This window comes from Gigantopelta aegis, chromosome 10, assembly GCF_016097555.1.
Source record: "Gigantopelta aegis isolate Gae_Host chromosome 10, Gae_host_genome, whole genome shotgun sequence".
Taxonomy (NCBI): Eukaryota; Metazoa; Mollusca; class Gastropoda; order Neomphalida; family Peltospiridae; genus Gigantopelta; species Gigantopelta aegis.
This window is the reverse complement of record NC_054708.1, coordinates 72,512,229-72,530,446: the sequence shown is the minus strand read 5'-3', so window position 1 is coordinate 72,530,446 and position 18,218 is coordinate 72,512,229. Positions and strand designations below refer to the sequence as shown.

At 34.2% G+C, this 18,218-nt stretch overlaps 1 protein-coding gene across 1 annotated transcript in view; it reads right to left on the bottom strand.

The window, feature by feature from the left end:
- The window catches only part of LOC121383791 (polycystic kidney disease and receptor for egg jelly-related protein-like), a 63,292-nt gene that overhangs the window by 43,068 nt on the left and 2,006 nt on the right, over nucleotides 1-18,218 (bottom strand). The window contains exons 2-7 of the mRNA XM_041513888.1: nucleotides 9,903-10,066; nucleotides 7,714-7,826; nucleotides 6,683-6,830; nucleotides 3,506-3,753; nucleotides 2,782-3,047; nucleotides 1,729-1,917 (exon numbers count right to left, since the gene is read on the bottom strand). Of these exons, the coding sequence (XP_041369822.1) occupies nucleotides 1,729-1,917; nucleotides 2,782-3,047; nucleotides 3,506-3,753; nucleotides 6,683-6,830; nucleotides 7,714-7,826; nucleotides 9,903-10,066 (1,128 nt within the window). The remainder of the gene's footprint in view (nucleotides 1-1,728; nucleotides 1,918-2,781; nucleotides 3,048-3,505; nucleotides 3,754-6,682; nucleotides 6,831-7,713; nucleotides 7,827-9,902; nucleotides 10,067-18,218) is intronic.

Below are 18,218 nucleotides of genomic sequence, written 5' to 3'. Positions count from 1 at the left end.
TAAAGAAACTAATGTCCTTGTTTCAAGTGAGTAAGACTGTTGTTATTACCTGTACAGATAAAGAAAACTAATGTCCTGGTTTCAAGTGAGTATAAGACTGTGTTGTGTTATTACCTGTACAGATAAAGAAACTAATGTCCTTGTTTGAAGTGAGTAAGACTGTTGTTATTACCTGTACAGATAAAGAAAACTAATGTCCTGGTTTCAAGTGAGTATAAGACTGTGTTGTGTTATTACCTGTACAGATAAAGAAACTAATGTCCTTGTTTCAAGTGAGTAAGACTGTGTTGTTATCACGTGTACAGATAAAGAACACTAATGTCCTGGTTTCAAGTGAGTAAGACTGTGTTGTTATCATGTGTACAGATAAAGAAAACTAATGTCCTGGTTTCAAGTGAGTAAGACTGTGTTGTTATCACGTGTACAGATAAAGAAAACTAATGTCCTTGTTTCAAGTGAGTAAGACTGTGTTGTTATCACGTGTACAGATAAAGAAAACTAATGTCCTGGTTTCAAGTGAGTATAAGACTGTGTTGTGTTATTACCTGTACAGATAAAGAAAACTAATGTCCTGGTTTCAAGTGAGTATAAGACTGTGTTGTGTTATTACCTGTACAGATAAAGAAACTAATGTCCTTGTTTCAAGTGAGTAAGACTGTGTTGTTATCACGTGTACAGATAAAGAAAACTAATGTCCTTGTTTCAAGTGAGTAAGACTGTGTTGTGTTATCACCTGTACAGATAAAGAAAACTAATGTCCTGGTTTCAAGTGAGTAAGACTGTGTTGTTATTACCTGTACAGATAAAGAACACTAATGTCCTGGTTTCAAGTGAGTAAGACTGTGTTGTGTTATTACCTGTACAGATAAAGAAACTAATGTCCTGGTTTCAAGTGAGTAAGACTGTGTTGTTATTACCTGCACAGATAAAGAACACTAATGTCCTGGTTTCAAGTGAGTAAGACTGTGTTGTGTTATTACCTGTACAGATAAAGAAACTAATGTCCTGGTTTCAAGTGAGTAAGACTGTGTTGTGTTATTACCTGTACAGATAAAGAAACTAATGTCCTGGTTTCAAGTGAGTAAGACTGTGTTGTTATTACCTGTACAGATAAAGAAACTAATGTCCTGGTTTCAAGTGAGTAAGACTGTGTTGTTATTACCTGTACAGATAAAGAAAACTAATGTCCTGATTTCAAGTGAGTATAAGACTGTGTTGTGTTATTACCTGTACAGATAAAGAAACTAATGTCCTGGTTTCAAATGAGTACGACTGCATTGTGTTATTATTACCTGTACAGATAAAGAAACTAATGTCCTGGTTTCAAGTGAGTAAGACTGTGTTGTTATTACCTGTACAGATAAAGAAACTAATGTCCTGGTTTCAAGTGAGTAAGAATGTGTTGTTATTACCTGTACAGATAAAGAAACTAATGTCCTGGTTTCAAGTGAGTATAAGACTGTGTTGTGTTATTACCTGTACAGATAAAGAAACTAATGTCCTGGTTTCAAGTGAGTAAGACTGTGTTGTTATTACCTGTACAGATAAAGAAACTAATGTCCTGGTTTCAAGTGAGTATAAGACTGTGTTGTGTTATTACCTGTACAGATAAAGAAACTAATGTCCTGGTTTCAAGTGAGTATAAGACTGTGTTGTGTTATTACCTGTACAGATAAAGAAACTAATGTCCTGGTTTCAAGTGAGTATAAGACTGTGTTGTGTTATTACCTGTACAGATAAAGAAACTAATGTCCTGGTTTCAAGTGAGTCTTTCACACTGACTATTAATGTTTGCTTGAATTCTAATTCTTTTAGCCCCTGTGGAAGTATCAGAGAGTCCACAGAACTTTTAACACCATGGTACACCATATTTTCTGAAATGGGAAGAACAGCCTGGTGCATTATTAGATATCCATACTAACAAACAATCATGGGGTAAAAACAAACACTATTTTTACTAGAATAAAATATTTTTTCATTATCTAGATCAGCAGGGTTGGGATATTACTGAGCATTAACATTTTGTATATAAAAAAATATGTTCTGCTACAGGTATGTGGTTACAATTGACTCAGCTACTGTAAAGAAGCTCAAATATACCATCAATCTAGATTAAAGAACAAGTATACATGTATATGACTGTCAAAAACATAACAAAAATCAAACATTTTATTATTATCTTATTTACTTTTTAATTCAAATGCCACACAAATTAATACCAATTTTGATAAAAACTATCAACAACATAAAAAAGGGGGGAAAAAAACAACAAAAAAACCCCTCAATTATAATTCTGGATAGGTAGAATACTAATTCTATTTATCCTATAATTTACTCACAATATCCATGTCATAAACCCATTTGATATATACCATTATAAACTGTTAATAATGTTTTGCTGTTAATGGGTCATTTGTTTACAGCTAGCAAGACATGTATGCCTGTGCATAATGCTTTCATGAGATTTAGTTGAACTGTGTGACATCAAACTACATTTGTGCTAATCGCAATGACGGTGAGGCAACTTCAGCACTTTGATTCACTAACTAAATTTCAAATTAAAGTGTTATTTTAGAAGTGTTATAAGACAAATAGAATTTGCTACTCATGTTTTTTTTAGTATGTAAAATATCAACCTCATCTAATTAATCAGCATTTGTCTTGGCAGAACCCTCGACAAACACCGATTAACATAGACTCGGTTGATATTTTCCATATTAAGAAACACTTGTGAAAGACCTGTATTATCTTCAGTGATCAGGTAGATGTTGTAGGCAGAACCCTCGACAAATACTGATTAACATAGACTCGGTTGATATTTTCCATATTAAGAAACACTTGTGAAAGACCTGTAGTATCTTCACTGATCAGGTAGATGTTGTAGGTGAGAGGCAGATGAATGTCCGTGAAGCCACTACAGCTGACCTTGAAGTGGGTGAACAGAGCTCGGCCTGACTTCGGACTGATGAAACACGACCCACCACCCGGTGGCGTGTTCGTCTCAATCTTGTAATCAGCGTTCTCCGTTATTCCTTTCTGTGTACTAACTGTATCAAATAGCATGTAACGCGTGTTCAAGAATCGAATATTATTAAAAAAACAACAAAAAAACAAAACAAAAAACACCTAAATATACAAATTGTTTTTACATTTAACAGGTGTCCGAGTTATTCTGCTCCTTGTAACTGTTACAGGTTTGAAGTATTTTCATTTGTTTATTTATATTAGAAAGTATGTGGGCAATCTAGACCTCATTCACTTTAACTGTTCAAATAAAAAGTATGTTCACCTATTTAAAATTTCACCAAAAAGTGCAATAAAGTGATACATAATTTATCAACAATTTCAGAATATGATATATTATTAAAAATTACATTTTTTGAAGTCATGGACTCAACTTAAGATCTAAAAATTAATCCAACTGGTTATAATGTTATTTGGTCAATAATTCATTTAAAATTATAATCAAGGAACATTTGTTTAATGAAAACATTATGCGTCAAACCTGAGAGTCTGAATACATATTGCGCGGATATGCTGAGGGCCTCAGCCAGTAGCACCTGAGATGACTGGTTATTGCCAGTGGTCGATTTGGATTTCCACACGGCAAATGGTATGACGCCAGACTTGACGCTCGACAGCATCCAAAGGTATGATGTCACGTTGATAGCCTCTGTTTCACAGTTCTCACAGTCCACTTCCAGAGCCAACATTTCTGTTGGATTGACAAGCTCTTTACAGTTGAATATACATCTGGAAAAACAATAACTGTTGGAGTGACAATGTCTTTACAGTTGAATACACACTTGGAAAAACAATACCTGTTGGAGTGACAATGTCTTTACAGTTGAATACACACTTGGATAAACAATAACTGTTGGACTGAGAAGGTCTTTACAGTTGAATACACACTTGGATAAACAATAACTGTTGGACTGAGAAGGTCTTTACAGTTGAATACACACTTGGGAAAACAATAATTGTTGGAGTGACAATGTCTACAGTTGAATACACACTTGGAAAAACAATACCTGTTGGAGTGACAATGTCTTTACAGTTGAATACACACTTGGATAAACAATAACTGTTGGACTGAGAAGGTCTTTACAGTTGAATACACACTTGGGAAAACAATAATTGTTGGAGTGACAATGTCTACAGTTGACTACACATCTGGAAAACCATAACTGTTGGAGTGACAATGTCTTTACAGTTGAATACACATTTGGATAAACAATAAATGTTGGAGTGACAATGTCTTTACAGTTGAATACACACTTGGGAAAACAATAACTGTTGGAGGGACAATGTCTACAGATGAATACACACTTGGGAACACACTAATTGTTTGAGTGACAATGTCTACAGTTGAATACACACTTGGGAAAACAATAACTGTTGGGGGTACAATGTCTACAGATGAATACACACTTGGGAACACACTAACTGTTGGAGTGACTATGTCTTTACAGTTGAATACACACTTGGGAACACACTAACTGTTGGAGTGACTATGTCTTTACAGTTGAATACACATCTGGGAAAATAATAATTGTTGGAGTGACTATGTCTTTACAGTTGAATACACACTTGGGAACACACTAACTGTTGGAGTGACTATGTCTTTACAGCTGAATACACATCTGGGAACACAAACTGTTGGAGTGACTATGTCTTTACAGTTGAATACACATATGGGAAAATAATAACAAACTGTGTAGTATATGCCTCTGAAAATTGCATGACCAACCATTTATTTTGTCCTTTACTCATAAAAGTTTTGTTTAATAGTTTTTTGTTTGTTAATTAAATTTAGGTCACATGTTATCTCACTGAATTAAAATGTTATTCCACTGCAGGACTTAACATGTTATCACTGCATGACTTAACATGTAATCCCACTGCATGACTTAAAATTAACATGTTAGCACAATGATGTAACATGACATCACATCAACTTACTGATTTTTTAACATCTATCACTTTTTGTAACCGAGGCAAATAAACCCATCATGGTTGAGGAAATTGTTTGAATGATCAAGTGATATGCTGGTCCATTTTAACAGCTAGTGTGAATGAAGTTTGACAGATCTATTATTGTTTTGGGGAAATATAAATAGACCTACAAGCACAAAACAGAAATTAACAATGACACATGAACATTGAAATATAGTTACCGTAAGTATTGTTATTTGTTTTAGCATAGCAAGAGATGGAATGACTTGAAATACATGGTAACAACACATCAACACTTTTTAAAGGTGGCTACACAGTGTGCAACATAATATGTATGTTAAAAGTTAAATGGAAAGTTTGTTTTATTTAACAATATAACTATAAAGCACATTGATTTATTAATTGGATGTCAAACATTTGGTAATTCTGACATAGTCTTAGAAAGGAAACCTGCTACATTTTCCCATTACTATCAAGGGATATTTTATATGCACCATCCCAGACAAGATAGCACATATCACGGCTTTTGATATACCAGTCGTGGTATACTGGCTGGAACAAGAAATAGTGCAATGGACCAACCGACGGGAACAGATCCTAGATGGACAGTGCATCAGGTGAATGCTTTACCACTGGGCTACGTCCCGCACCTGAAATATGTATTGTAACACCTTGTCTAAACAGTGAGAGGAAATCTGCAATACAGGCTACTATTATACTAGCAAGGATCTTTTATGTGAACTCTACCAAACATGACAGCACATACCACAGTCTTTGACACATCACTCATGAGGTACTCATAATAGTATGTAGAGGAAGAAATTACTCCACATGTGACCAAGGGCAATCGATCCTACAGAAACTATGATTTTAACATATAGACTGGTGCTATATTGTAAGTGAAAATATGCACAATAGAAGAAAAACATTAATTTCATCTTTCTTTTTTTTTTAGATGCCAAAAACTACTGATTCGAGAAAATTTGGAGTTACTGTGATCGTTTCATCAAAGAACAAGAACATTATTTGCGTAACACTAAAATTGGGAATTCTGGATAAATATAGTGTTTTTCATCTCTGAAGGTACCTAATTTTGAGTACTGGAATGTTGGAAGAGGCACAAAATAACACATTACCTAATGTTGAGTACTGGAATGTTGGAAGAGGCACAAAATAACACATTACCTAATGTTGAGTACTGGAATGTTGGAAGAGGCACAAAACAACACATTACCTAATGTTGAGTACTGGAATGTTGGAAGAGGCACAAAACAACACATTACCTAATGTTGAGTACTGGAATGTTGGAAGAAGCACAAAACAACACATTACCTAATGTTGAGTACTGGAATGCTGGATGTGGCACAAAACAACACACATTACCTAATGTTGAGTACTGGAATGTTGGATGTGGCACAAAACAACACACATTACCTAATGTTGAGTACTGGAATGTTGGATGTGGCACAAAACAACACACATTACCTAATGTTGAGTACTGGAATGTTGGATGTGGCACAAAACAACACACATTACCTAATATTGAGTACTGGAATGTTGGAAGAGGCACAAAACAACACACATTACCTAATATTGAGTACTGGAATGTTGGAAGAGGCACAAAAACACACATTACCTAATGTTGAGTACTGGAATGTTGAAAGATAAAACAAAACACACATTGCCTAATGTTGGGTACTGGATTGTTGGAAGAGGCACACATTACCTAATGTTGAGTATTGGAACATTGGAAACGGCACTGAAGACAGTCACTGATGCATTGTCTCCAGGTACTTTTGGCTTGCTGATATTGACAGTCAGTACGTATGTTTGGTTCACAGTCAAGATGCGTTTTGGTATGTTCAACACAGAGTCTGTTAATAACAATAGATGAAGATTAAAGCAAGGAATGTATAATTTTTCAAATGTGATAGCAATAGTTGTTAATTGATTGAACATTGATTAGCAAATACTTTTTAATGCCTTAGAATTGTGAAGTGGTATCTGAAGGTTGCATTAATGAATCATGATGTGAAAGCATTTAACATACAGAGTTTACTGGTACACATGTGTATTTTATAATGCAGAAACATGCAATCAGATCTGTTGTAACAGTATATATTTAAAACAAAAGTGACAGAAAGAGTAAAATTTGTTTTATTTAACAACGCCACTAGAGCACATTGATTTTTTATCTTATCATCGGCTATTGGACGTCAAACATATGGTCATTCTCACACTGTTTTTTTAAAGGAAACCTGATGTCACCACATAGACTACTCTTTTACGACAGGCAGCAAGGGATCTTTTATTTGCGCTTCCCACAGGCAGGATAGCACAAACCATGGCCTTTGTTGAACCAGTTATGGATCACTGGTTGGTGCAAGTGGTTTACACCTACCCATTGAGCCTTGCGGAGCACTCACTCAGGGTTTGGAGTTGCATCATATCTGGATTAAAAATCCCATGCCTCAACTGGGATCCAAACCCAGTACCTACCAGCCTGTAGACCGATGGCCTAACCACGACACCACCGAGGCCGGTAAACAGAAATAGATGACTAACATAATTATATAGAAGGTGAGAGAAAGAAAGATATAGACATATAGAGAGTAAGTGAGAGTGGAAGTGATGGAGATAAACAGAGAAAGAGAGGGACTGAAGACAGGTTTTGGAGGGTGAGGAGGCAGATATTAGAAGAGGAGTAAGTGTAACTGAAAGTCACACATGAGCACCATGTATAAACAAGTATTATACCAGTGACTGGTATCAAGTTTGGCTTGAGTGGGTCTGGAACAAACGACGGCCATAAGCGTGATACAAATTTACAGCTGGCATTGGTTTCCTGCATTGCACAGTACCACTGGAAGCTGAAATGTAATAGAAATATGAAACAAGAACTGTCATGAAATATGGTCACTTTATCATATTTCATAAAACCAATAAGTTTTTACCAACAGATGTTTAACAAAGCCAGAAGACATGCTGACAAATGATGAAATTCCTTAATGCTTCCTTAATATTACCATCATTATTCATTCTGTCTACTGCTACTACAGCGAGACATGCCGCACTAAAAGAAAATGATATGCTTTTCAGTATTTCTGTTCATTAAACTATTATTCCTTTCAACACCAGCTATTCTTCTCACAATGCATTGCCAAACAGCAAAATCTTATTAACAGACATTTTTGAGGGGCATGAACGTGACATAGCATCTAAACCAAACACCTACAGGACCACGTACAAAGTCTGGTTTTAAGGGCTATCTGGTTTAGAGAGGTTCTGCTCTGTATTGATATTTAAAAAGGGACCATGTACAAAGTCTGGTTTTAAGGGCTATCTGGTTTAGAGAGGTTCTGCTCTGTATTGATATTTAAAAAGGGACCATGTACAAAGTCTGGTTTAAGGGCTATCTGGTTTAGAGAGGTTCTGCTCTGTATTGATATTTAAAAAGGGACCATGTACAAAGTCTGGTTTTAAGGGCTATCTGGTTTAGAGAGGTTCTGCTCTGTATTGATATTTAAAAAGGGACCATGTACAAAGTCTGGTTTTAAGGGCTATCTGGTTTAGAGAGGTTCTGCTCTGTATTGATATTTAAAAAGGGACCATGTACAAAGTCTGGTTTTAAGGGCTATCTGGTTTAGAGAGGTTCTGCTCTGTATTGATATTTAAAAAGGGACCATGAAAAATATTTGGTTTTGAGGGAATTCCGGTTTTCAGAGATTTCACAGTACATTGAAGCCTAGGAGTGCAAAACATCATGCCTCAACTATGAGGCCCATTCTTCAGTTGCGAGAAAAAGCTATTTATTAGTGTAATTGTTTCACTGTTTATATTTATGGTCACACTAAGGTTCAAGCATGCTGCCCTGGGCACACACACACACCATCTATCTGTCCAGGACAATTGATTAGTGATTAGTGAGAGAGAAATCAGTGTAGTGGCCTTACAGAGTCGTAAAACTTGCTCTGGGTGGGAGCCAGCCAGTACAAGGATGCAAACCCTGCAGTATCTACAGGTATTAGTCTTAAAGGCACAGACCCTAGTTTCAACCCGGAAAAATAAACACTAAGTTTGGTTAAGTTACAAACCTGTAACACATTTGGATAATGTTACAAGAGAGTAAAACAAGAGTCTGTGAAGTTGAAACGGTGAAATACTGTTAAAAATAGACTAAAACTTGACTTTATAACTGTTACTTCTGAGGAAATGTTGTTTTATTTAATGACGCACTCAACACATTTTATTTATGGTTATATGGCGTCAGACATATGGTTAAGGACCACACAGATACTGAAGGAGGAAACCCGCTGTCGCCACTTCATGGACTACTCTTTTCAATTGGCAGCAAGGGATTTTACTTCTCAGATGCACATGCGTTTAAAAAAAAGAAAAAAAAAGAAGCATTTTGTGGTAATAAAAACACCATGATATATAAATGGCTCTAATAGTGAAAAATATGCTTTAGTGTTTAAAAACTAGGGTCTGCATGTCCCTTAAATTTAAGTCTGATGGCTTCAAATTGTTTAAAAAGCAAAGGACATTATAAATGTAATAAATTAAATATGTAGGTAGGTTATCATCCAATAAATTAGTTGAGACACTCAATCCACGTTTATGGGTGCGATTCCTCTCAGATTTTCTGAGGAATGCAATTTCCCAATCTTGAACATTTCAACATTCTCGGTTTGCTAAAAACAAAAGAAACTACTTTGTAACTAAATAAGTTGTGATGTTTCTAATTATAAAAACTGCTGAAAAATTTTTTGGGTGAATTTATCGATGTTTAACAGTCACAAATTTAATATAAAATTGCTTCACTACACTACACAATATTATATAATTTCTGACTGTTATAGACATTGTATGTACATCAATAAATTCACCCAGAAATCACAAACAATTCTTATTTAAGATATTTCTTTTACAGAATATATACATACGTGATATTAATTTTGTTCGCCACAGAACCTGATACATTCGCTATATTTGGATCAAAACTTGCTGAAGCATTTAATATGACTGGCTTGTGATTTTCAACTGACAAATAGGATTCAGATGGCACCATGACAACTTCCAAAGGTAACGTAAATGTCTTGAAAAATCCCTAAAGTTGGAAAAATAAATTAAAATGGCAAAACTTCATGATTAAAGGTACAGAATGGTATAAAGACCAGCTTATATAATGTAAAAAGTAATGTCATTCATTTCAGAGCTAGATCGATCTGACACTTGCCAAATTCGCATACAACTGGTGAATGTTATTTTTATTTGGCTAACAATTTCATGTGATAAATTATATTTTATTGGAAAATAACTGTGGATTTTGCATTTTAAAAGATAATATTTTATGGCAAATTTTTCTTCTTAACCTGATCGAGTTAGCCCTGTATTTGGTAATAAAATAACTTTAGCTTACAGTGGGTTGTACTATAATAATTAAATAAAACAACAACCAACCCTCAAACCCACCCCCCAAAACAACAACCCAGCCTTTCTTTCCTCACAAAAGAAAATATACCACAAAAAGAAAAAACAACAACTGAATGATTTTCTGGGCAACCTGAGCTAAAACTGTGTTTAGTGATAATATAACTGTGCCTTACAGTGTTTAGTGATAATATAACTGTGCCTTAGTGTTTAGTGATAATATAACTGTGCCTTACTGTTTTTAGTGATAATATAACTGTGCCTTAGTGTTTAGTGATAATATAACTGTGCCTTAGTGTTTAGTGATAACATAACTATGCCTTAGTGTTTAGTGATAATATAACTGTGCCTTACAGTGTTTAGTGATAAGTCATCTGTGGTTCCTGCTTTACAAAACTTGTTCTGTGGAAATTGTTATATTTGGATATTTGATTCTGTGTTAATATGTCAAGAGTTGTTCCAGAATAGAACTTACAGTGAGTATTTTATTGTTATATGTTGTTTTCACAACAAAACTGTCATGGCCGACTTGTGTGGCAAACTTACAGAGCCAGATTCTGATATATGTAATGACAATTATTCAGGTGATGACAATTCCATTGACCAAATTTCATCTACATCCTCTTCCAGGTTGACATTGATGAGACATCTACCAATATTGATTTTGCAAGCAGAATCATAACTGATAACCTGCCTGCTTGTGAATTTCAAAATGATTCTGTGTACAATGATTTCTGGCCAAATGGTAATGTAACAATAAAACATAACAGTGGGTGTATTACTGTGCACTTTCATAACCCAGGTATTCTACAAAATGTTTGCGATATTATTTGTGAAAAATATGGAAAATTCAATTTTGTCAATAATGGAAATGGGAAAATGCTAAACCTAACTCATCATCATGATGGGAGTGTTTACAATCTAACCCTTACAACATATGAATCTACATCCATACTACATCTCCAAGGCAACTCAAATGGATTTCATTCATGGCTCATGGGGGACTTTTCCAAAATGCTAAAGATTGTAAACTTTGATACAATTCAGTTAACATCTACCCCACAAAAAGAGCAGACAAAAGCAATAACAGATGTGAGAACTGAAAAATAAGCCTGTCTTATGCAACAGAACTGCCATGGATCTTGTGTAAATAAGACCAGCATCAGTGATGTAGAGGTACCACATGACCAAGACCTGGAAACTCAGCAAACAATGCCTAAAACAATAATTATGTCTCAGCAGGCTAATTACATGATCTCAGAAGAGGAACTTATAAAAACAAAGGAGAAATTACACTTTCTGAAACAAAAACACTCAGACCAAGTTAAGATACTCCGTGACACTATTCTTCATCTTGAAGAAGAAAATTCTAGTTTAAAACAAGTTAAAAGCCAGTGCAATAAACTCTCAAAAAGAGCAACAAAATAACAAAACTGAAATTGAGAAACTAAATTTCAACAACAGAAAATTGAGTGAATCATTGAGTTATGCAATGAAACAAAATAAAAAATGTGCAGATGAACTCAAAGAGGCCAAATCAAAACTACAGAAAGAATCTGAAGAATCATTATTGCTAAATGCAAAGGTGAAAGCTCTGAAAAATAAAAAGTTAAAAGTTACTGCAGAAAAAGATGAAATGGTAAAAGCAATTCTACAGAAAAATGAGCTGACAACTGATTTGGAAACAAAAATTGATGACATTAAAAGATGCTTTGTCAAATTTATTAGTACAACAGAAAATTCATCAGGCATTTCAACAAAAATTGACAATCTCAAAGCACATTTTACCAGCTTTTCATGTGCAAACAAAACAAATGAACTAGAAGCAAAAATGGATGACATGAAGTCATGTTTAAATGAACTAACCAATAAATTTGACAACTGTACCAGTGCATCTGAATATATTTCCACCGATATTAACACAGTGACAAAAATAAACATTGAAAATCAAAATATCAACAATGTCCAGGAAATAAATGAAAGCATCGACCATGAATCAGTCAAAAAAATAGTATTCATCATCGGCAGCAGTACTGTGAGACATTTAAGTGCAAGAATGTGGTCAAGTCAAAATGTTAATGTCAGGGTGAAAACCCTACCTGGTGCCAAAATTGCTGGTGTATACAAGTATTTGGAAACCAATGAAACTGATATACTAGGCAAATATGACAGCATTGTTTTACATGTTGGTACCAATAATATTTCATCATTCAGCAAAGACAGTATCATTGAACAGTTCAAAAATCTACTAACAAGATCTCAAACTTTAGTCAAACCAAATGGTCATGTGTTTTTGTCAACAATACTGCCACATCCTACAAATGAGTCAGTAACAAACAACATTGAAGAGATCAATGAATCACTAAAACATCTTGCTGACACCATGCATGTTGAGATTATTGACAGCCATGAACAATTTGTAACTCAACATGGAGACATAAAGAGAAACTCGTTCTTTGACCATATTCATCCAAACAGAGAAGGAATTATAATTCTTTCAAACACAATTCTGAGAAGTGTACATGATGTGCTGGGATTACCACTACATAAGAAACATGCTAATTTTCAACAGGAGAGGACATATGGGAGGAGAAAGTTAGTAAAACCACTCATCAGTCGACCACAAATGGTACCAATGACACCACCCATCAATCAACCGCAACCGGCACCAATGTTTCTTTCTCGCATGCTACTGTATCAAGGACAGAAATTTTCACCAGTGCATCCATATCATTTCCCTCCTCATACTGGACTGTACGGCCCACGACCCAACCAACCATGGTTTCCCCAGTGGCTACAACCTCCACCACCACCAGGATGGGTCAACAGAGCACCCATAAGATAGTTCTTACACTGGCAAATAGATATTCTGTGTTGGATAGCTTGTGTGGACAGTAATGTGCAAAACTGTTCATGTATGAAACATGTTACTAAACAAAATAGGCCTAACCCTATCACAATAAAAAATAGTTTTAATATTGTCCAACCAGTCATTTCTGCTACTACTGATGATTCACAACCCATGAAATGCAACTATTATAATTCCCCTGATAAATATCAAGCAAATTGTACTGAGAAATCTGTTAACAAATGTAAAATATTTTTGTCCACTATAGATTCCCATATCACTGTAGACGAATGTCTACAAACTGCTCCTGCAGTAGATATACCAGTGAAAAGCTTGGATAAACATTGTATTAATAGCAAGGACACTTTAGGAGTTACAAATACTCCTCTCATGTTTTTATTACCAGTTGGTTTTATGAATGTTAACATTTGTCTTCATTATTTACATATTATTTCATATATTGAAAATGATGCATTTGAAAGGCTAGGAGATAAATGTACTCTTCTGCCTGATCCATTCAAGTTTACTCAGATAAATGTTGTTCCTGATGTTTCCTGGATATATAATGACGACACTATATGTTTTGGTTTTGAATCTGCAAAAGGGTTAACAATAGCACATCTTAACATCCAAGGTATAAGATCAAAATTTTATCAAGTTAGTCTACTTGCTCAAGATGTCAATATTCTAGGTCTAACAGAAAGCAAACTAAACAACATAATGCCAGACAGCATGTTAAATATCAATGGGTTTCATAAACCAGAAAGACGCGAGAGAACTCACAAACATGGCGGTGGTGTTATTGCTTATATAGCTATGCATCTTGCCTACACCAGAAGAGTGGATTTAGAAAGCGATGAACTTGAAGTAATATGATTGGAAATACTTCCACATAAATCTAAATCTATTCTTGTGGCTTTTCTTTATCGACCACCAAATGCCAAGATTATATGGTTTGAACAATTTCATGCCAATATAGAAAAAGCTATCACACTTAACAAAGAACTGATTATAATAGGTGATTTTAATATAGACCTGCTAACATCAAAACATTCTGAATTTATTAATATCTGTAAAGCATATAATCTAGAGCAAATAATTAATGAGCCAACAAGAGTTACGGTAAATTCTTCAACACTTATTGATCATGTTTATGTTACAAGCAAAGCAAAGGTTAATCGCTGCTTTGTACCCAAACTTGGAATAAGTGACCACTTCCCTGTCTGTATTGTTTATAAATCGAAGGCTGCACCTATTAAAAAGAATCATCACTTCACACTTCAATATCGATGTCTGAAGCATTTTGACCAGAGTCACTTTTTGAATGTATCTGACCCCAGTACTGCTCTCAATACTCTCTGTGCCTGTTTAACTGAAGTAGTGCATAACCACGCACCACTCACTGAACATAGGGTTAAGCATACAAAACTTAAACCATGGCATACAGATCAAATTATAGGTGCTATGAAAATGAGAGACCTTTGCAAAAAACAACAAATAGAACGGCAATTCAAATATTGGCGTAATATAGTCAACTCATTGATTGACAAAGCTAAAACAAACTACCTGCGAAATGCTGTTAAAGAAAACACATCAAACCCAGCTGCCATTCACAAAATTCTTCGAAATCTTAATCCCAAAGATAACACTTCCATAGCCTCCATTAAGGATGACAGCAACCACCAAGTAATAAACAAACAAAATATATGTAATCACTTTAATCATTATTTTATCAATGTAATTGAACAGGCAAAATCAACCATTACACCTTCCAATAACAACACCTTTAAACAATTATCAGATTTTGTTGATAGTAAAATACCAAGTACTGTCAAGTTCACCATTCCACTAGTCTCAAGTGCATTTGTATTTGAACATATCCCTCTGTTAGAAAAACATGTCCAGTTAGATTTAAATGAGGTGAGTCTTTGGTGCAACCATAATAAGATGTCTCTTAACTTAAATAAAACTAAAATCATGCTTATTGGTTCTTCTAAAAAACTGACCTCGATTGCAGAAACCTCAACAGCATTGACTGTATATGTAGATCACATACCAGTGCAATGTTCCACTTCTGAAAAACTTCTTGGTGTACACATTGACCCAACACTGACATGGGCTAACCACATAAATGCCATTATTAAAAAATCTTCTGATTTATTATACATTTTTCGACAAAACAGAAAATATCTTGACCAAAAGACCAGATTAATATTCTACAGCTCTTACATATTACCTCACTTAGACTATTGCTCCACAATTTGGGGAACCTGTTCAAAACATTCTATAGCAAAACTTCAAAAAATCCAAAATCAAGCTGCAAAACTTATTACTGAAAAAAGCAAAGAAACATCCACTGCAGAAATAATCAGCTCTCTTAAATGGCTTAAAATCAAAGAGAGAATTGACTTTAGACCTGCCAGTTTGTCTACAAAGTCCTCAACAAACTATCTCCATCATATCTAGAAACAATGTTTCAAACAATTTCAGAAATTCACTCCTTAAATCTGAGGTCAACTCAACATAGTCATCTTTATGAATTAAAACCAAGAACAGAATTTTATCGCTATAGTTTTTCATGCAGGGGAGCTAAACTAACACACTACTTTCAAAGGTAAAATATTCTCAATCCCTCGCCTCATTCAAATCCAGTTATTTTAAGCACTATTCAAATAATAATCAATTTTAAGATATACCTTTGTTGTTGATTTTGTGTTTGTTAAAATAATTATGATGTATTGAGTTATCACTGACTCAAGTTTCTTAACAAATTGATTTAAATATTATTTATATATTCATAATATGTGCTATTGTTTCTCATGATATACATATTACATGTATGTTGATGTTGTTTCTTTGAATGTATGTATGTATAATACCATGTATAGATTAGAGAGGGCCTCGTGGGAGACCAGTCACCTTGTACTGAATGTGTTTACCCTCTGAAAATAAAGACTTTTATTATTATTATTATTAATATAACTGTGCCTTACAGTGTTTAGTGATAATATAACTGTGCCTTAGTGTTTAGTGATAAATACAACTGTGCCTTACTGTGTTTAGTGATAATATAACTGTGCCTTAGTGTTTAGTGATAATATAACTGTGCCTTAGTGTTTAGTGATAATATAACTGTGCCTTAGTGTTTAGTGATAATATAACTGTGCCTTAGTGTTTAGTGATAAATACAACTGTGCCTTACTGTGTTTAGTGATAATATAACTGTGCCTTAGTGTTTAGTGATAAATACAACTGTGCCTTACTGTGTTTAGTGATAATATAACTGTGCCTTAGTGTTTAGTGATAATATAACTGTGCCTTAGTGTTTAGTGATAATATAACTGTGCCTTAGTGTTTAGTGATAATATAACTGTGCCTTAGTGTTTAGTGATAAATATAACTGTGCCTTACTGTGTTTAGTGATAATATAACTGTGCCTTACAGTGATTAGTGATAATATAACTGTGCCTTACAGTGTTTAGTGATAATATAACTGTGCCTTAGTGTTTAGTGATAATATAACTGTGCCTTAGTGTTTAGTGATAATATAACTGTGCCTTAGTGTTTAGTGATAATATAACAGTGCCTTACAGTAGGTTGTACTGTAAAGATTTTTTAAAACCAAAACAACCACACACACAAAAATCTACACACACAAAAGATAACACATACAAAACAGAACAAAAAACATACCACAAAAAGAACAAAAAACATCTGAATTATTATTATCATTTTTTATTTTAATTAGTAAGCATATCAAGGCTATTTCCAGAATTTAAAAAAAGGATCGATTGTTCACAGCAGAATTCTTCTAACTCAATTGACACACAGGAAATTAAATTAACACTGTGTTTAGTAACATGCAACGATTCGTAACCAGACTTTACTCAAGTAAATGTAAGAACAGCTAGATCTTCAAAGGCACATAATGCCCACCTTGACATGAAAAAAGGTGACAGAAGTGATTCATTGCTCCTGCAACTTAGATTATGGGGAACCATTTATAATGGCACAGAACGGTATAAAGACCAGCTCATGTATACAAGTCTTGTCAGCTGTAAACAAATGACCCATTGACAGCAACACATTATTAACCGAGTTAATGATGGTAAATATCAAATGGGTTTATGACATGGATATTATGGGTAAGTTATAGGATAAATTGCATTACTAGCTGTTCATGATTTGGACTAAATATAATTGATGGAGGTGGTCTTTGGTCTGACTGTCCAGTTTTCAGGTACTCAATTATGCTAAATAAACACATCTGAACTAGATTATTGGTTCCAGTTTTGAGGGATTTTACACCGTTCTTGTGATTTTCAAAAGTATGTCTGCTGCACTGAATATATGATCCTGGTATGATAGTAAAATTGTGGCATTCCCTTCAAATCTAACCTGTTCTCACATTATATCACATCAAATTTGTTTTCTAATTTAAGTTTAACATCGGGTATTTGCAGGTTTTAGAAGTTGGAGAATATTGAACGATACATTTATCCTTTAACTTACCCATAATATCCATGTCATAAACCCATTTCATATTTTTCATTATTAAATATCAAATTAAACTGTCATTTTTGAAGTGTTATAGGATAAACCGAATTCATCACTTGTGTTTTTAATATGTAAAATATCAACTTTGTCTAGTTATATTTTAGCAGTCTCAACAAATAATGATTTACATAGACTCGGTTGATATTTTACATATTAATGAAAAAAAAGCCACTCATGATGAATCAACTTACATCTCATGCAAAATATTTTTTACTCTGACTCTTGGAAGGTGTGAGATGTTTTAAAATAGATGCTTAAAATTGCTGCAATAATTTGGGGACATTTTGAAGGAATTTGTATGTTTCAAAGAGAGTTTTTGATATGTTATATTTCAAACTGATTAATAACACCATGCAGTATGATTTTCTGGGTGTTTTTTTTTTTTTTTAATTTTTTTTTTATATTCAATCAGGAACAAATTATT